Source organism: Pongo abelii, chromosome 20 (assembly GCF_028885655.2).
Source record: "Pongo abelii isolate AG06213 chromosome 20, NHGRI_mPonAbe1-v2.0_pri, whole genome shotgun sequence".
In the NCBI taxonomy this organism is placed as follows: Eukaryota; Metazoa; Chordata; class Mammalia; order Primates; family Hominidae; genus Pongo; species Pongo abelii.
The window spans coordinates 22006329-22027159 of NC_072005.2; the positions used below are offsets into that span (position 1 = coordinate 22006329).

General features: G+C 44.5%; 1 protein-coding gene across 5 annotated transcripts in view; it reads right to left on the minus strand.

Annotated features, from left to right (window-relative positions):
• LOC100442137 (zinc finger protein 43) overlaps window positions 1-7170 on the minus strand; it is a 48507-nt gene extending 41337 nt beyond the window's left edge. The window contains exons 1-2 of one of the 5 annotated variants that reach the window (XM_054540007.2): window positions 6899-7100; window positions 479-555 (exon numbers count right to left, since the gene is read on the minus strand). Coding sequence is in view for 2 of the 5 variants with exons in the window: in XM_024237270.3 (XP_024093038.3) it covers window positions 6899-6928 (30 nt within the window). In the remaining 3 variants the exon portion in view is untranslated. Of the gene's footprint in view, window positions 1-440; window positions 556-5941; window positions 6028-6898 lie in introns of all 5 variants that reach the window. The other 4 variants (XM_054540005.2, XM_054540009.2, XM_024237270.3 and 1 more) reach the window with 4 other exon arrangements.
• Window positions 7171-20831: the final 13661 nt, after the last annotated feature.

Consider the following 20831-nt stretch of genomic DNA (forward strand, 5'->3'; position numbering starts at 1 on the left):
CAATGTTACAATTACACCTATGGGTAAGGAGTGAGCAGGAGAGTCACATCACCTGGGGCTGGTCTAGAGATATGTCACTATCTTTTTTGAGGGCAAGGACGAGACAGGAGAGTCACATCACCTAGGTGCTTGGCCAGGGATGCCTTAACATCTCTTCCTGTAAGATGGGCACAGGCAGCAAGTTACACAACCTGGGTGCAGGGCCCAACAATATGTTACAGTGCTCTCTATGAGCAATACCCTGAGAGGTGAGACACATTATCTGGTTGCTGATCCCAGTGGTGTGTTACAATGTTTTTCAGGGGCATGGTGCATGTAGGTGAGAAAAGTCACATATTATAATTGATGGATGTCAAAATATGTCACAACGCCCCCTGTGGGCAGGCCCAGGCAGGGACCTCTCATCCCCTAATGTCAGACCCAGTAATATGTAACAATACCCAAAATATGCAAGGTCCAGGGAAAAGATGAGAGTTACATCATCTAGGTGCTGGGTCCAATGATACATCACAATCCTCTTTTGGCAGGGTGCAGGCTGAAGAAGAGTCATATCACCTAGGTGATGAATGAAAAGATATGTCATAATACTCTCATAGCCAGGGCTTATGTAGGAGACTCCTTGGTGATAGACCCAGCTACATGTCACAATATGTATGCAGGGGCCAGGCGCGGTGGCTCATGCCTGTAATCTCAGCACTTTGGGAGGCTGAGGCGCGCAGATCACCTAAGATCGGGAGCTTGTGACCAGCCTGCCCAACATGGAGAAACCCTGTCTGTACTAAAAATACAAAATTAGCCGGGTGTGGTGGTGCATCCTGTAATCCCAGCTACTCGGGAGGCTGAGGCAGGATTGTTGCTTGAACCTGGGAGGCAGAGGTTGAGATGAGCCGAGATTGTGCCAATGAACTCCAGCCTGGGCAACGAGTGAAACTCCATCTCAAAAAAAAAAAAAAAAATGTATACAGGGCCCGGACAAGAGAAGAGTCCCATCATGTAGGTGCTGGGCCCAGTGATACATCTAAATCTTTTTTTTTGTTCAGAGTCCAAGCAGTAGAGAAGAAGTCACATTACCTAAATGCTGCATCCAGCAACATGTTATAATACCTGGATAAGGAGAGCCCAGGCAGAAAAGTCACATCACCTAGGTGAAAGGCCCAGGGATATTTCCTAGTGCTACCTGTTTGCAGGGCTCGGGAAGAAGACAAGAGTCAGATAACATAGGAGCTGGTAGCACAATCACTACAGTGGGCAGGGCCTAGGCATGAGAGGAGTCACATCACATGAGTGCTGGGCCAAGCGATATCTCACATTTCCTACTGTGGACAGATTCAGAAATAAAAAGGAGAGACCTATTATTTAGGTGATTGGCCCAGAGTTATGTTACAACGACCACTTGAAACAGGGACCAAGCATAAGAATCACATCACCTGTGTGCTGGGCCAAACAATAAGTCACTCTCTTTTCTGTTAGCACAACCCAGGCTCAAAGATATATTACAATCTGATCTATGGACAAAGCCCAGATAAAAGAGGAGAGTCATATAAAATAGTTGATGAGCTTAGATATGTGTTAAAATGTTTTCTGTAAGCATGGTCCAGGCAGGAAACTCACATGACTTGGGTATAAAACCCAGCAACATGTCACAATGTCTTATGTGAGCAGGGCTAAGAAAAAAATAGAGTAACACCACTTTGGTGCTGGGTTCACCAATATTTCACAATCTTCCCTGGAGGAAAAACTAAGGAAAAAAAAATCAAATCAGCTATGTGCTGCAAAATGTCACAAAACTTCCTGTGAGCAGAAGCCAGGTAAGACAAGAGAGTCAAATCACCTGTGTGACTGGTGCACAGACATTTCAAAATGCCACCCACAGGCAGGGTCCAGGCATAAAAGTTGTATCACCTGGCTGTTGGACCCAGCAATATGTCACAATGGCCCAAGTGGCCAAATCCTAGGCAGAAGACTCACATGTCAGTGCAGGGCCTAGCAATATTTCACAATGTCTGCTGCAGGCAAAACCTAAAACCAGGGAAAAATCCCATCAGCTAGGTGCTGGGCGTAGCAATATGCTACAATGTTCCTGTATGCAGGGACCAGACAGAAGAAGACTGTCACATCACCTGGATGCTGGGCTCAGCCATGTCAACCATCATTTCTGTAATAAAGACCCCATGCAGAAAAGACACAGCATCTGGTTGCTGGCCACAGCAATGTGCCTCAATTTTCCCTGTAGGCAGGGTGCAGGCAGAAGAGGAGAGTCATATCTCCTAGATGATGAAGGCAGGGACATGTCACAGTGCTCCCTGTAGGAAGGGCCCAGGTAGGAGACTCCCAACCTTTAGGTGTTCAGCTGAGCAATATGTCACAATACACAAATATGAAGGGCCTAAGAAAAATAAGAGTCACATCACCTTGATGCTAGGTCTCTGTAAGCAGAGACCAGGCAGGAGAAGAAAGTAACATTACTGGTAGGGCGCGGTGGCTCACACCTATAATCCCAACACTTTGGGAGGCTGAGGAGGGTGGATCACTTGAGGCCAGGAGTTCGAGACCAGCCTGGCCAACATGCTGAAACCCCATCTCTACTAAAAATACAAAAATTAGCTGGGTGTGGTGGCACATGCCTGTAGTCCCAACTACTCAGGAGGCTAACGCAGAAGAATCGCTTGAACCTGGGAGGCAGAGGTTGCAGTGAGCCAAGATCACACCATTGCACTCCAGCCTGTGCAACAGAGCGAGACTCTGTCTCCGAAAAAAAAAAAAAAAAAAGTAACATCACCATGGTGATGGGCATCATTGAGTTACGTCACAAAGCTCCATGTAGGCAGGGTCCAGAGAAAAGGTGTTACATCCCCTGGGTGTTGGACCCAACAATATGTAACCATTTCTTTATTTTTATTTTTACTTTTTGAGACAGAGTCTTGCTCTGTCTCCCAGGCTGGAGTGCAGTGGCGCATCTTGGCTCTGCAACCTCCATGTCCCGCAATTCTCCTGTCTCAGCCTCCCGAGTCACTGGGACTATAGGCGCACACCCCCATGCCCGACTAATTTTTGTATTTTTAGTAGAGACGTTTCACCATATTGATCAGACTGGTCTTGAACTCCTGACCTCAGGTGATGTACCCGCCTCAGCCTTCCAAACTGATGGCATTACAGGCCTGAGGCCACTGTGCCCGGCCTTATATGTAACAATTTGTTGTTGTTGTTGTTGTTTTGAGACAGAGTCTTGCTCTGTTGCCCAGGCTGGAGTGCAGTGGTGTGATGTTGGCTCACTGCAACCATCGCCTCCCGGATTCAAGTGATTCTCTTGCCTCAGCCTCCCAAGTAGCTGGGATTACAGGCATGCGCCACCACAGGCGGCTAATTTTTGTACTGTTTTAGTAGAGATGGGGTTTCACCATGTTGGCCAGGCTGGTCTTGAACTCCTGACCTCAAGTGATCCGCTCATCTCAGCCTCCCAGAGTGCTGGGATTACAGGCATAAGCCACCATCCCCGGCCATATGTAACAATTTCTAATGTGACATATTGTGCCATAATATGGCACAACATGTAGGGCACAGGTGGGAGAGTCACATAACATGGGTGCAGGATTCAGTAATATTTTACAATACCCAAAATTTGTGGGGTCCCATAAAAAGAGGAGAGTCATATCACCTAGGTGCTGGGATCAGTGATATATTACAATTTTACCTTTGGGCTGGGACCAGACAGGAAACTGAAATCACTCAGGTGCTGGCCAATGTCACAACCACACCTGCAGGAAGGTCCAGTGATGAATTAATCCCGTACAGGTCCCAGTTCTAGGTATGAGAGTCACCACGTTCTCTATGTTGGGTCTAAGTACGCTAGTGACAATTTCACCAATGAACTGAACCTGTGCATAAGAGCCTCCATCTCTCTTCTGAGCTACGTTTGCTCTGGCCCTCAGCCCAGGTATGAGAGTCAACATGTCCTCAGGAAGATAGACTTCTCATTGGTTCAGATTGAAAAATTCTCACCTATGAACTAGATTTAGAAATGAGTCATTATTCAAACTCCTGCAGAATGTTCACATATAACAGCCACAATTTTAACTGTGGACTGTGTCTGTGCATGGGATTCAGGACCTCACCAGTGGGCTCCATCACTGTGTGAGGGTGACAATTCTAATGGTTGGTGGGGTGGGTAAAGAAGAAACACAATCTCACCTGCTTGCTGAACTCTATAATGACACTCTCTGTACCACGACAGATTTATATAGTATTCAAAACAGTGGTAATTTGGCTGGGCACGGTGGCTGGCGCCTGTAACCCCAGCACTTTGGGAGGCCGAGGCGGGCAGATTACCTGAGGTTAGGAGTTCTAGACTAGCCTGACCAACACTGAGAAACCCCGTATCTACTCAAAATACAAAATTAGCCAGGCGTGGTGGCACACGCCTGTAATCCCAGCTACTCAGGAGACTGAGGCAGGAGAATCGCTTGAACCCAGGAGGCGGAGGTTGCAGTGAGCCAAGATCTCTCCATTGTACTCCAGCCTGGGCAACAAGGGCAAAACCCTGTCTCAAAAAAAAAAAAAAAAGTAATTCTCAGCTGGGCATGGTAGCTCATGCCTGTAATCCCAACACCTTGGGAGGCTGAGGTGGGTGGATCACCTAAGGTCAGGAGTTCAAGAGCAGCCTGGCCAACATGGCAAAATCCTATCTCTACTAAAAATATAAAAATTACCCAGGAGGCAGAGGTTGCAGTGAGCCGAGATTGCACCACTACACTCCAGCCTGGGCAACATGAACAAAACTCCGTCTCAAAAAAAAAAAAAAAAAAAAGTAATTCTCTATGACATTTGTACAAGAAAGAGACCCAGGATAATACTCATAACCCTAAGCCTAGCTATAAGAGGCAGCATCTCTTACTGGCTGGTTGAAGGTAGAAGAGTCATAATTGCACCTGCGAACTGGGCCAAGCTATAATTCACAATCCCACCTGTGAATAGGGAGAGAGGAGTCGCATCACATGGGTTTTGGGCCAGGAATATGTCACAGTCTTTTCTGAGGGCAGAGACCAGACAGGAGTATCACATCACCTGAATATTTAGCCAGGAATATGTTACAAACTTCCCCTGAAAGCAGGACACAGGCAGCAGAGTCACATCACCTGGGTGCTGAGCCCAGCAATGGATAACAATGCTCTCTGTGGTCCAGGCCCAGGCAGGAGAGACATATTACCTGAGTCTAGTGATAAGTCACAATTTTTCCTGTAGGCAGAGTGCAGGCAAAAATGGAGAGTCACTCTCCTAAGTGATTGATGCAGAGATATGTCACAAGACCCTCTGTAGAAAGGGCCTGGCAGGGCCAGACACGGTGGCTCACGAGGTCAGGAGTTCAGACCAGCCTGGCCAACATGGTGAAACCCTGTCTCCACTAAAAATACAAAAATTAGCCGGGCGTGGTGGCAGGCACCTGTAATCCCAGCACCTCAGGAGGCTGAAGCAGGAGAATCATTTGAACCCGGGAGGCGGAAGTTGCAGTGAGCCGAGATAGCACCACTGCACTCCAGCCTGGGAGACAGGGCGAGACTCTCTCAAACAAACAAAAACAAGAAAAAGAAAGGGCCTGGGCGGGAGCCTCTTATTTTATAGGTGTTAGATCTAGTAACATGTCCTAACGTCCAAAATATTCAGGGACTAGGGAAAAAAGGAGAGTCACATAACCTGAGTGCAGGGCTTAGCAATATGTAACAATGCACCTTGTGGACAGTGCCAAGGCAAGAAAAAAGACTCCTGTCACCTCAGTGAAAGGCCCAGCTATGTGTCACAATGCCATCTGTGGGCATCACCAAAGCTGGAAAAAAGTCACATCTTCAAGGTGCAAAGTCAAGCGGTATGTAACAATCTCCATCTGTGGGCTGGGCCAAGGCAGGAGAGTCAAATCACTAAGGTGCTTAGTGGATGCATACAATCTTACCTGCAGGAAAGTCCAGGAATGAGATTAGAAATTCCACACATGTCCAGGTTCCAGGTATGAGGGTCAACACCTCCTGTATGTTGGGTCTAAGTATGTGAGTCACAATCTCAATGGTTGACAGTATTGCAAGAGAGCCACAGTTTTGTCTGTGGGCTGTGCTTTTCAGTGCAGTCACAGCCTCACATGTGTACTGAATCTTGGTCTGAGAGTAACCAACCCACCTGTGGACCAGGCCCACATATGAGAGTCAATTATCCAACTTTTGACAGCCTCCGAGTGTGAGATTCAGAAATGTTCCTAAGAGGCCGGGCGCGGTGGCTCACGCCTGTAATCCCAGGACTTTTGGGAGGCCGAGGCGGGCGGATCACCTGAGGTCTGGAGTTCGAGATCAGCCTGGCCAACATGGTGAAACCCCATCTCTAGTAAAAATAAATAAATAAATAAAAATTAGCCAGGCCTGGCGGTGCGCACCTGTAATCCCAGCTACTCAGAAGGCTGAGGCAGGAGAATCGCTTGAACCTGGAGGCGAGGTTGCAGTGAGCCGAGATCGCGCCACTACACTCCAGCCTGGGCGACATAGCAAGATTCCCTCTCAAAAAAAAAAAAAAAAAAAAAATTAACAACAGAAACTGAAGACCCCAGGGCCGCAGCCCCTCCTGCGCACACACCGAGTCGGGATTCTGCCCCGATCATTCGCCGGTCATCCCTGAACAATCTGGGAAATACTCGGGGCTGCCGGTGCAGAGTTGACCAGAGAGCTCCAGACAGGGTACCGCGCAGGAATGGGGAGGGACGCGGGAGTCTCGGCTGCGGGACCAGCCGCCATCTTGCAGCCAGAGGGGCCTGGGGCGGAGCTGCGCCAGCGACCAGGGATCAGGAGCGGACTGTGAGGAGGCGGGTCCCTCGACTTTCACAGCCTGCTCTCCCCTCTCGGGATGCCTGACCCCGCACACTCACCATTTCCCAGCTTCCAGGATGTCCGGGCATCTTAGCTGTGCGTCTCCCAGGACCTGCAGATCACAGGGTAACGGAGGCTGCGACAAAGTCACCAGGGGTTCCCGAGGTGGAGGACGCGGAAAAGCAGAGGCCGGTCCCAAGCTCTGGCGGGAGCTGGAGACAAAGGCCCCGCCAAAAGCCGGAAGCCACGGCCCCCTCTCCAACTGCGCGTCTGATTGGGTGGGTCCCACGACAGCGCCACTGATTGGATAACGCTCCAGGACCCACCCTCCCCAGTATTTGCGCATTTTATGGACAGGGAACCAGGCTCAAGTAGGCGGGGTCACATGCCCAGGGAATTACAGCTAATCAACAAGTGAGCTGAGCCTTGAAATGTACTTGCTCTTTTCCTTACCTGGGTCAACTTGTATAGTGCATCTTAGTAGCTACTTAAGAGGAAGAAACAGAACATTTGGATACCCTTTTAACAACTTTTTAATTATTTTGACAATGCAGCAAAGACCCTCATCACATCCCTGAGGCTCTCTCTCACCGTGCTGTACCACACTGCTGTGCACAGCTTGGGATGACCATTAGGAATGGGGAAGCACCTGGGGCTGGGGATAAACATGAATTATGTTGCCTAAATTTGCTCATTTTAGAAAAACATCTAAACCAATCTGTGTGAAGTGGCTATTATCAGGGTAATTGTGCCCTGAGTGTGCTACATCTCAATCTGACTTCTCTTTTTAAAAATTACTGCATTACTCTCATTAACGGGGTTATTTCACTTTCTATTGGAAAATCACCAATTGTCCTCTGTAGGTGTCCTGATGTGATTTGCTAGTTTAGACCTTGGAGGTAGGGATAAGAAAATACTTGAGCTACATCAGAACACCTAACTCAACTGGAGGATATATAGGAATTCCTTAATAATATCTAACAGTTTTCTCAATACCCATTATATTTAACAGTGATAGCTTGGAGGGCAGAGAGGGGAAACAGATGACACAACCTTAGAAGTTCACTTTTGTTGCCGGCGTAGTGACTCACACCTGTAATCCCAGCACTTTGGGAGGCCGAGGCGGGCGGATCACGAGGTCAGGAGATCGAGACCATCCTGGACAACATGGTGAAACCCCGTGTCTACTAAAAGTACAAAAAAATTAGCCGGGCATGGTGGAGCATGCCTGTAATCCCAGCTACTCGGGAGGCAGAGGCAGGAGAATCCCTTGAATCAGGGAGTTGGAGGTTGCAGTGAGCTGAGATCGCGCCACAGCACTCTAGCCTGGCGACAGAAAGAGACTCCGTCTGGAAAAAAAAAAAAAAAAAAAAAAAAAGGATTGTCTTCACCCAACCCAGCTTCCATTTTTTGGACACACATTGCTGGTCAGCCAATCAGATGCTGGTATTGAGGTGAAAACAGAAATGATTTCTGTCTCTAGATTCTCTGAGATTCGTCGGAAAAATGGTATCCCTAAAAAACAAAGCAAAATACAAAAACCTGACCCCGGTGAGATGGTGCAAGAACTTGCAAAGTAAAATGCACTTGGGAACTCCCTGGGACATAGTGCAGTGTCTCCTGAGAGGTCATAAAAGAGGTGGGTTTCAGAAAATAAATCTAATCACACATTCCATTTGTTTAAAATTCTCATTTACCTTTTTTTTTTTTTTCTGTAAGGTGTGTTTTTTATGGCTGAGTGAATTTCAAACAGAATTCCAAGGCTTATTTTTTAAAATGCTACCAAAGAAAAGAATAGGTAAAATATATTTTCCGTTTTGGCTATAGAAAATGCATACATTAAAAAAAAAGTGGTAGATAATGGGTAAGTTACAAGATTCACAAAAACATCAGTTCCTCTTTGTGCAGGGTAAATTTGTGACATTGACTATACCTGTTCTATATCCTGTTATCTTGATTTCTGAGTTTAATGCCAAATTTTGTAAGATGAAACTTGGAACCTACTAAAAGTGTTCCCATATGACTAATTACTTACTATATGATTTTTAATGGAAATAATATAATAACACACTTATTGTCTGAAAGGAATAGATACTTTTGCTTTTCTTACTGAGGTATGAAATGTAAGCACCTTAAAATTTCCTTTTTTTTTTTTTTGTGGTGGAGTCTCGCTCTGTCACCCAGGCTGGAGTGCAGTGGCACAATCTCAGCTCACTGCAACCTTTGCCTCCTGGGTTCAGGCAATTCTCCTGCCTCAGCCTCCCGAGCTGGGATTACAGGTGCCTGCCATCATGCCTGGCTAATTTTTGTATTTTTAGTAGAGATGGGGTTTTGCCATGTTGTCCAGGCTGGTCTCGAACTCCTGACCTCACGTGATCCGCCCTCCTTGGCCTCCCAAAGTGCTGGGATTACAGGTGTGAGCCACAGCACTTGGTCTCCTTTTTTTTATATAAACACTGTTTGGGTAATTTCACTGGATTTTTCAAACACTTAAACTTTCAAAAACCAAGTGAATAACTCTGATATGGAAATTAAAGCTTGCACCCAGTGACTACAAGCTAAAGCTAATATCGATCCTGCGATAGGAGGTTATTAAAGGCCCAGTTTGTTCTTCCTTGGGAGCTTCCCGGGCAGATGTCCAAGTCATGAAAGAAGACTATATACTGAGAGAAGCTACAGAGCCCAGGAAAGCTGGAGACCCACAGGCAGATGCAGTTAAGGTTAAGATGGAAGGGGACTGACATATTCTTTTTTTTTTTTTTTTTTTTGAGACAGAGTTTTGCTCTTGTTGCCTAGGCTGGAGTGCAATGGCGCCATCTTGGCTCACTGCTGCCTCCTGGGTTCAAGTGATTTTCATGCCTCCTGAATAGCTGGGATTATAGGCATGCACCACCATGCCCAGCTAATTTTCTATTTTTAGTAGAGACGGAGTTTCTCCATGTGGGTCAGGCTGGTCTCGAACTTCTGACCTCATGATCCACCTGCCTCGGCCTCCCAAAGTGCTGGGATTACAGGCATGAGCCACCGTGCCCAGCCTGAAAGATTTTTTTTTGAGACGGAGTCTCGCTCTGTCACCCAGGCTGGAGTACAGTGGTGCGATCTCGGCTCACTGCAACCTCCACCTCCCGGGTTCAAGTGATTTCATGCCTCCTGAATAGCTGGGATTACAGGCATGCACCACCGTGCACAGGTAATTTTCTATTTTTAGTAGAGATGGAGTTTCGAACTTCTGACCTCATGATCCACCTGCCTCGGCCTCCCAAAGTGCTGGGATTATAGGCATGAGCCACCGCGCCAGGCCTGAAAGATTTTTTTTTTTTTTTTTTTTGAGAGGGAGTCTTGCTCTGTCACCCAGGCTGGAGTGCAGTGGTGCAATCTCGGCTCACTGCAACCTCTGCCTCCCGGGTTCAAGTGATTCTCCTGCCTCAGGCTCCTGAGTAGCTGGGACTACAGGCGTGCACCACCACGCCCAGCTAATTCTTTGTATTTTTAGTAGAGATGGTGTTTCACAGTGTTAGCCAGGATGGTCTCGATCTCTTGACCTTGTGATCCACCCACCTCGGCCTCCCAAAGTGCTGGGATTACAGGTGAGAGCCACCGTGCCCGGCCCCCTGAAAGATTCTTCCTGAAGATAATATTGTTCTTGTTTTGAGGCCGTTTCTAAAAGTTGTAAAATAAAACAGATTTATGTAAGAATAATTTAAAATCCAAAGAAGTATTGAAACAGGAAGAAGTACTAATTATAAGAGAATTAAGGATTGCAAAGGATAGGCAGACCAGGGCTTTCTTTCATAGGGAGCAGCAAAGAAGATTTAAAAATAAGGTAGGAGGAGAATGGCAAATGGAGAGTGAAAAAAATCAGATTCTGGTTCAGGAGAATCTTAGAAGGGACATAAAATGGGGTTATATGTTGGCTCACACTGAGGGTAGCTTAAAGTTCAGGAGTCTGTGGGAAAGAAATAAACTTAAGTGAGGTTTGATTTAGAAGTAGTTTATTTTGACTGCTGAAGACAAATTTAGCTGATTTTTTAATGAGAGCAAGGAGCAAATGTGCAGAACCTATTTCTGGCTATGTGATAGCACCCTGTAATTCATAATTGGAAAGGAATTTATGTTCTTCATCTTTCTCCACCTTTTTTTTATCCTGTACATTTTTTCCGTTTCAGTTTTCCTGAGTTGTATCTTATGTAATAAACTGGTCACCATAACTGCAGTGTTTTGCTGAGTTCTTTGAGTAGCTCTATCAAATTATTTAACTTGAGGGAGGTTATGGAGGTCCTCAATTTTTCAAAAGTACCTCAGAAGCATAGATAGTCCCATGGGGTTTGTGACTGGCATCTGCACTAAGGAAAATCTTATGGAACTGAACCCTGAATCAGGGTCTGTGTTGATTCTGGGTGGTATCAGAATTCAAATGTTAGATAATAGGTTGGTGTTGGAGAATTGCTTGGTGTTCAGCAAACTCTACAGATTTGCCAGAAAAACAATATAATAGAGACCTGGCCTGGACTAAAACTCCGGGTGTCTGGAAATGGGAAGCTCTGCTCTCCTGTGCACAGGCTGTCACACTGCTCATTGTCCTGTGATTCCAGGTCTCCTCCCAGTATGAGAGAAGACTGAAAACTTAGAAGAAAGCTGCTTTGGCCAGGCACAGTGGCTCATGCCTGTAATCATAGCACTTTGGGAGGCAGAGGCAGGCGGATCACCTGAGGTCTGGGGTTCAAGACCAGCCTGGCCAACAACATGGTGAAACTCATCTCTAGAAAAATACAAAAATTAGCCAGGCATGGTGGCGGGTGCCTGTAATCCCAGCTACTCCAGAGGCTGAGGCAGGAGCATCACTTGAACCTGGGAGGTGGAGGTTGCAGTGAGCCGAGATTGTTGTACCCGAGTGAGTTAGAAAAACACCATACTTTGAGATGAATTAAGAGTCCTTTATTCAGCCAGCGGCCAAAGAGACGGCTAACGCTCAAAATTCTCTCAGCCCCAAAGAAAAGGCTTGATTAACTTTTATACTTTGGTTTAGGAAAGGGAGGGGAGCTTAAATGCAACAATTCTTCAGAAGTAAAAACATGCAAAAAATTAAAAGGACAAATGGTTACAGAGAAACAAACAATTTAAAAGACAAATGGTTACAAAAAAAGTAAGGTACCAGGTGCGGGGATCTAAATCCTTCATAAGAGTTAGATATGGGCACTACTCCAGACACAAACTCAAGGCTTTATGGTGTTATCTTTTGAGCAAAATCCTGGGAACTTCATACATGGTTTGTTCCAGTACCTTATCAGTTAATTGGACTCCTTTGATATGTTGAGAATCTGCTTACACAACTTAACTCCTTGAGGAAAAGGGGGTTGGGTAAGGAGTCCTTAATGTCTTGTAAATCAAGGGGGCCAGATGGAGCTCTTCTGGCTTTCCCAGCTAAGGGAGAGTCTGTTCATGTGGAAATGAGGCTAGGTGATTAAGAGAGCAAAAGGGAGTGTCTAAAAACAGGGTTAGTGAAAACAAGGTTGGGCATTACAAGATTGTGTCATTGCACTCCAGCCTGGGTGACAGAGCAAGACTCCATCTCAAAAAAAAAAGAAGAAAGCAGCTTTGGCTGGGCGTGATGGCTCAAGCCTGTAAACCTAGCACTTTGGGACGCTGAGGTAGGTGGATCACGAGGTCAGGAGTTTAAGACCAGCCTGGCAAAGATGGTGAAACCCCGTCTCTACTAAAAATACAAAAAAGTAACAGGGCATGGTGGCAACTGCCTGTAATCCCAGGTACTCAGGAGGCTGAGGGAGAGAATTGCTTGAACCCGGGAGGCAGAGGTTGGAATAAGCTGAGATCATGCCACTACTCTCCAGCCTGGGTGACAGAGCCAGGCTCTGCCTCAAAAAAAAAGCAGCTTTGATGACAGACCCCCTTTTACCACTGCCACCACAGGATCCCCACCCACTCACAAACACAACCACTAGACATTGATGTGTCCACACCTCTCCCAGGACTAGGCACCACCCTCAGTTAACTTTCCTACAGTATTTTTGATCCTAGTGTTTCTTGCCAAAAATTCACAAAAGTGTCTACAAGTCTCCTGGCCTATCCCCCCCGCCCCCCACCAAACACTGAATCTGCAGCAGCAAACTATTTTCTCCACCAACCTAGGGTTCTGGGCCACCTGTCTGTAATCTCTTCTGCCTGCATGGACCCAGAAATAAATTCAGAGCACAGCCCCACCTGGGCTCCTATTTGTAGCACAAACCAGTCCTGCCACTTGGATTGCACTCTCCCCCACCCAGAGAGTTTTTTCCTTTTAACTTTTATTTTTGGTTCAGAGGTACACATGCAGGTTTATTATGTAGGTAAAATTGTGTCATGGAAGTTTGGTGTAGATTATTTTGTCACTGAGGTACTAAGCATAGCACCAAACAGGTATTGTTGCTGATCCTCTTTGTCCTCCCACTGTCCACCCTCAACTAGGCCTCAGTGTCTGTTGTTCCCCTCTTTGTGTCCATGTGTTTTTGTTATTCAGCTCTTACTTAAAAATGAGAACATGCACTTGGTTTTCTGTTTCTACATTAGCTTTCTAAGGATAATGGGCTTCAACTCCATCTATGTTGCTACAAAGAATATAATCTTGTTCTTTTTTTTAATGGTCACAGAGTATTCCATGATGTTTAAGTACCATATTTTTGTTTCTAAAATACTTTTATTTTATTTTATTTCATTTTTTGGGAGACAGGCTCTCACTTTGTCACCCAGGCTGGAGTTACAGTGATGCAATCTTGGCTTACTGCAACTCAACATCCTGGGTTAAAGCAACCCTCCTACCTTAGCTCTTCAAGTAGCTGTGATGACAGGTGCACATCACCATGCCTGGCTAATTTTTCTTTTTGTACTGTTTGTAGAAATGGGGTCTCCCCATGTTGCCTTGGCTGGTCTCAAACTTCTGAGCTCAGGAAATCCACTTGTCTTGGCCTCCCAAAGTGCTGGGATTATAGGCATGAGCCACCATGCCTGACCGTACCATATTTTCTTTATCCAGTCTACCACTGATAGGCATTTAGTGCTTTTGTGAATAGTGCTGCAATGAACCTGAATGTGCATATGTCTTTATGACAGAAAAATTTATATTTTTCTTTTTTTTTTTTTTGGAGACAGAGTTTTGCTGCTGTCGCCCAGGCTGGAGTGCAGTGGTGGGATCTCAGCTCACTGCAACCTCTGCCTCCTGGGTTCAAGTGATTCTCCTGCCTTATCCTCCCGAATAGCTGGGATTACAGGTGCCCGCCACCACGCCCAGCTAATTTTTTGTATTTTTAGTAAAGACAGGGTTTTGCCATATCGGGCAGGCTGGTCTTGAACTCCTGACCTCAGGTGCTCCACCCACCTTGGCCTCCAAAAGTGCTGGGATTACAGGCATCAGCCACCACTCCCTGCTGAAAAATTTATATTTCTTTGGGTATATGCCCAATTATGAGTTTGCTGGGTAAAATGGTAATTCTGTTTTTATTTCTGTGAGGAATCACCATGAAGTGGTGGGTGCCCCCCCACACCTGTGGGCGTTTCTCATCAGGTGGAACAAGAGACTTGGAAAAGAAAGAGACACAGAGACAAAGTATACAGAAAGAAAGATGGGCCCAGGGGACCAGCATTCAGCATATGGAAGACCCGCGCCAGCACCGGCCTCTGAGTTTCCTTAGTATTTATTGATCATTATCGAGCATTTCCTGGAGAGGGAGATGTGGCAGGACAATAGGATAATAGTGGAGAGAAGGTCAGCAGGTAAACACGTGAACAAATGTCTCTGCAACATAAACAAGGTAAAGAAAAAAGTGCTGTGCTTTTGATGTGCATATACGTAAACATCTCAACATCTCGATGCCTTAAAGAGCAGTATTGCTGCCAGCATGTCCCACTTCCAGTCCTAAGGCAGTTTTCTCCTATCTCAGATGGAATATACAATCGGCTTTACACCGAGAATTTCCATTACCCAGAGACGAGCAGGAGACAGATGCCTTACTCTTATTTCAACTGCAAAGAGGCCTTCCTCTTTTACTAATTCCTCCTCAGCACAGACCGTTTATGGGTGTCGGGCTGGGGGATGGTCAGGTCTTTCCCTTCCCTTGAGGCCATATTTCAGGCTATCACATGGGGAGAAACCTTGGACAATACCTGGCTTTCCTAGGCAGAGGTCCCTGTGGCCTTCCGCAGTGTATTGTGTCTCTGGGTACTTGAGATTAGGGAGTGGTGTTGACTCTTAACATGCATGCTGCCTTCAAGCATTTGTTTAACAAAGCAGATCCTGCACAGCCCTTAATCCATTTAACCCTGAGTTGACGAAGCACATGTCTCAGGGAGCATGGGGTTGGGGATAGGGTTACAGATTAAAAGCATCTCAAGGCAGAAGAATTTTTCTTAGTACGGAACAAAATGGAGTCTCTTATGTCTACTTTCTACACAGACACAGTTACAATCTGATCTCTTTCTTTTCCCCACATCGCCACACTGCTTTTCACAATGGTTGAACTAATTTATACTCCCATCAGCAGCGTATAAGCATTCCCATTTCTCCACAACCTTTCCAGCATCTGTCATTTTTTAACTTTTTATTAATAGTCATTCTGACTCCTATATGATGGTATCACATTGTGGTTTCTTTTTGCATTTCTCTAATGATTAGTAATGAGTATATTTTCCATATGCTTGTTAGTCACATGTATGTCTTCTTTTGAAAAGCATCTGTTCATCTTCTTTGCCTACTTTTCAATAAAATTATTTGCTTTTTCTTATAAATTTATTTAAGCTTTTTATGGATTCTGGATGTTAGACCTTTGTCAGAAGCATAGCTTGCAAATATTTTCTTCCATTCTCTGGGTTGTCTGTTTACTCTGTTAATAGTTTCCCTTGCTGTGAAGAAGCTCTTTAGTTTAATTAGGTCCTATATGTCAATTTTTGCTTTTGTTGCAGTTGCTTTTCATATCTTCATCATAAAATCTTTTCCTGTTCCTTTGTCTAGAATGGTATTTCCTAGGTTATTTTCTAGTTTTTTATTTTTATTTTTATTTATTTATTTTTATTTCTTTTGAGACGGAGTCCCACTCTGTCACCCAGGCTGGAGTGCAATGGCACGATCTCGGCTCACTGCAACCTCCGCCTCCCGATTTCAAGCGATTCTCCTGCCTCAGCCTCCTGAATAGCTGGGATTACAGGCACACGCTACCATGCCCGGCTTTCTAGTTTTTTTTTTAATTTAAAATTTTACATCTAAGTCTTTAATTCATCTTGAGTTGATTTTTGTATATGGTGTAAGGAAGGGGTCCAGTTTCCATCTTCTACATAGTGCTTGCTAGTTATTCCAGCAGCATTGATTAAATAGGGAATTGTTCCCACATTCCTCTTGTTAGCTTTGCCAAAATTCAGATGGTTGTGGGTGTGTGGCATTATTTCTGGTGTCTCCATTCTGTTGCATTTGTCTGTGAGTCTGCTTTTGTACTAGTACCATGCTGCTTTAGCTTCTATACCCCTATAAAATAGTAATGTAATACATTGCCTCCAGCTTTGTTCTTTTTGCTTAGGATTGCCTTGGCTATTTGGGCTCTTTTTTGTTCCATATGAATTTCAACATAGTGCTTTTTAGTTGTGTTAAGAATGTTTTTGGAGTCAGGCATGGTGGCTCATGCCTGTAATCTCAGCAGTTTGGGAGGCCAAGGCAGGCAGATCACCTGAGGTCGGGAGTTTGAGACCAGCCTGAACAACATGGAGAAACCCATCTCTACTAAAATACAAAATCAGCTGGGCGTGGTTGCGCATGCCTGTAATCCCAGCTACTTGGGAGGCTGAGGCAGGAGAATTGCTTGAACCTGCGAGGTGGAGGTTGTGGTGGGCCGAGATTGCACCATTGCACTCCAGCCTGGGCGACAAGAGTGAAACTCCATTTCAAAAAAATAAAAAATAAAAATAATGTTTTTGGTGGTTTGATATAAACAGCAATTAAATCTGTAAATTTCTTTGGACAGAAATTATGGCCATTTTGATGACATTGATCTTCTCTGTCCATGAGCATAAAATAGTTTTGCATTTGTTCGTGTAATCTCTCACTTCCTTAAGAAGTGTTTTGTAGTTCTTGTTGTAGAGATCTTTCACCTCCCTGGTTAGCCATATCTCTAATATTTTATTCTTTCTGTCGCAATTGGGAATGTGATTGTGTTTTTGATTTGGCTTTTGGCTTGGATGTTGTTAATGTACAAGGATGTCACAGATTTTTGTACATTTATTTTGTACCCTGAAACTTTGCGGAAGTTGTCAGTTTAAAAAGCTTTTCTGCCATTACTATAGGGTTTGCTAGATATTTTTGATTCAAGGGTACACATGCAGGCTTGTTATGTAGATAAAATTGTGTCATGGGGGTTTGTTGTGCAAATTATTTAATCATGGAGGTACTAAGTATAGTACAAAACAGGTATTCTTTCTGATCCTCTTTGTCCTCTACCCTCCACTCTCAACTAGGCCTAAGTGTCTGTTGTTCCCCTCTTTGTGTCCATGTGTTCTTATTGTTTAGCTCTTACTGTAAATAATAACATGCATTTGGTTTTCTGTTTCTACATTAGTTTTCTAAGGGTAATGGTCTCCACCTCCATTTATGTTGCTGCAAAAAAAAATGATCTTGCTCTTATTTGATGGGTACACAGTGTTCCATCATGTTTATATATAATATTTTGTTTTTCTTCTTTTTTTTTTTTTTGAGATGGAGTCTAGCTCTGTTGCCCAGGCTGGAGTACAAAAGCTTGATCACGGCTCACTGCAAGCTCTGCCTCCCAGGTTCACGCCGTTCTTCTGCCTCAGCCTCCCGAGTAGCTGGGACCACAGGTCCCCACCACCGTGCCCAGCTAATTTTTTGTATTTTTATTGCAGACAGGGTTTCACCATGTTAGCCAGGATGGTCTTGATCTCCTGACCTCATGATCCACCCACCTCAACCTCTGAAAGTGCTGGGATTACAGGCGTGAGCCACCACCAATATTTTGTTTTTCTTAAATCTTTTTTTTTTTTTGAGACAGAGTCTTGTTCTGTCACCCAGGCTGGAGTGCAATGGTGTGCTCTTGGCTCACTGCAACCTCCACCTCCCGGATTCAGGCCATTCTCCTGCCTCAGCCTCCTGTGTAGCTGGGATCATAGGTGTGCACCACCATGCTTAGCTAATTTTGTATGTTTAGTAGAGATGGGGTTTCACCATGTTAGCCAGGCTGGTCTTGAACTCCTGACCTTGTAATCTGCCTGCCTCAGCCTCCCAAAGTGCTGGGATCACAGGTGCGAGTCACAGTGCCTGACCCAAATCTTTTATTTTATTTTATTTATTTTTGGAAATGGTCTCATTGTGTCACCCAGGCTGGAGTGCAGTGGTGTGATTGCAGCTCACTGCAGCCTCAACTCTTGGGCTCAAGCAATCCTCTCCTACTTCAGCCCCCTTAGTAGCTGGGACCACAGGCATGCACCACCATACCTAGTTAATTTTTCTTTTCCTTTCTTTTTTTTTTTTTCAGACGTAATTTCACTCTTTTCCCCAGGCTGGAGTGAAGTGGTACATTCTTGGCTCATGGCAACCTCTGCCCCTCTGCTGGGTTCAAGTGATTCTCCTGCCTCAGACTCCCAAGTAGCTGGGATTATAGATGCCTGCCACCATGCCTGGCTAATTTTTGTATTTTTAGTAGAGACAGGGTTTCGCCATGTTGGCCAGGCTGGTCTTGAACTCCTGATGTCAAGTGATCCACCTGCCTCAGGCTCCCAGAGTACTGGGATTACAGGTGTGAGCCACCACACCTGGCCCCTCTTTTTGTATTTTTTGTAGAAACAGGGTTTTGCCATGTTGCCTAGGCTGGTCTCCAACCCCTGAGCTCAGGCAGTCCACTTGCCTCAGCCTCCCAAAGTGCTGAGATTACAGGTACAAGCCACTGTGCATGACCATACCCTATTTTCTTTATCCAGTTGCCATTGATAGGCATTTAGGCTGATTCCCTGTCTTTGCTATTATGAATAGTACTGCTGTGAACATGCCTGTGGATGTGTCTTTATGATAGAATAATTTATATATCTTTGGGTATATACCCAACTAGGAGGTTGCTAGGTCAAATGGTAATTCTGTTTTTAGTTCTGTGAGGAATTGCCACACTGTTTTTCACAATGCTTGAACTAATTTACACTCCCACCAGCAGTGTATAAGCATTCTCTTTACTGTGCAACTTTGTCAGCCTCTGTTATTTTTTGACTTTTTTTTTGAGATGGAGTCTCACTCTGTCACCCAGGCTGGAGTACAGTGGCGCAACCTCGGTTCACTGCAACCTCCACCTCCCGGGTTCACGGCATTCTCCTGCCTCAGCCTCCCGAGTAGCTGGGACTACAGGTGCCCGCCACCACGTCTGGCTTATTTTTTGTATTTTTAGTAGAGATGGGGTTTCACCATGTTAGCCTGGATGTTCTCAATCTCCTGACCTGGTGATCCACCTGCCTTGGCCTCCAAAAGTGCTGCGATTACAGGCATAAGCCACCGCACCCGGCCATTTTTTGACTTTTTAGTAATAGCCCTTCTGACTGGTGTGATATGCTATCTCATTTTGGTTTTTCTTTGCACTTCTGTAACGATTAGTAATGAGCTTTTTTTTTTAAATATATATATGCCTGTTAATTACACGCATAGCTTCTTTTGATCTGTTCATGTCCTTTGCCTACTTTTTAATGAGGTTGTTTTTTTCTTGTAAAATGTGTTTAAGTTCCTTATGGATTCTGGATATTAGACCTTTGTCAGAAGCATAGTTTGCAAATATTTTATTTTATTCTGTAGGTTGTCTGTTTACTGTTTTTTTTTTTTTTTTTTTTTTTTTTTTGCTGTGAAGAAGCTTTTTAGTTCAATTAGGTCCCATCAGTTTTTGCTTTTGTTGCAATTGTTTTTGGTATCTTCATCATGAAATATTTGCTGTTCCTCTTTCTAAAATTGTATTTTCTAGGTTATCTTCCAGGGTTTTTCATAATTGTAAATTTTACCTTTAAGTCTTTAATTTATCTTATGTTGATTTTTGTAAGGTGTAAGAAAGGAGTCCAGTTTTAATCTTCTACATAGTGCTAGCTAGTTATTCCAGAACCACTAATTAAGTAGGAAATTTTTCCCACACTCCTCTCATCAGCTTTGTCAAATATCAAATGATTGTAGGTGTGCAGCATTACTTCTGGGCTCTCTATTCTGTTGCATTGACCTATGAGTCTGTTTTTGTACCAGAACCATGCTGCTTTGGTTACTGCAGCCCTATAGTACAGTTTAAAGTCTGGTAATATGATGCCTCCAGCTTTGTTCTTTTTCTTAGTATTGCCTTAGCTATTTAGGCTCTTTTTTGGCTCTGTATGAATTTTAAAAATTGTTTTTTCTTTTTGTTCTTTTAAGAATGTTTTTGGTAGTTTGATAGGTGTAGCATTAGATCTGTAAATTTCTTTGGGCAGTATGACCATTTTAATAATATTGATCTTTTCTATACATCTCTTTCTATTAGATTTTCTAGTTTCTGTGCATAGAGATGTTCATAGTAGACTTCAAGTGTTATTTGTACTTTTGTGGGGGTCAGTGGTAATGTCCCTTTTGTCGTTTTTTTTTCTTGAGACAGAGTTTTGCTCTGTCGCCAGGCTGGAGTGCAGCGGTGCGATATCAGCTCACTGCAACCTCTGCCTCCTGGGTTCAAGCGATTCTTCTGCCTCAGTCTCCCAAGTAGCTGGGACTACAGGCACGCACTACCACGCCCCGCTAATTTTTGTATTTTTAGTAGAGACAAGGTTTCACAATGTTGGCTAGGATGGTCTCAATTTCTTGCCCTTTTGTCATTTCTAATTGTGTTTATTTGGTTATTCTCTGCTTTCTTCATGAATCTAGCTAGTAGTTTGTTTATCTTATTTAGTTTTTTAAAGATTTAACTTCTAGATTTCTTGATCTATTGTATAGTTTATCATGTCTAAATCTCCTTCATTTCAGAT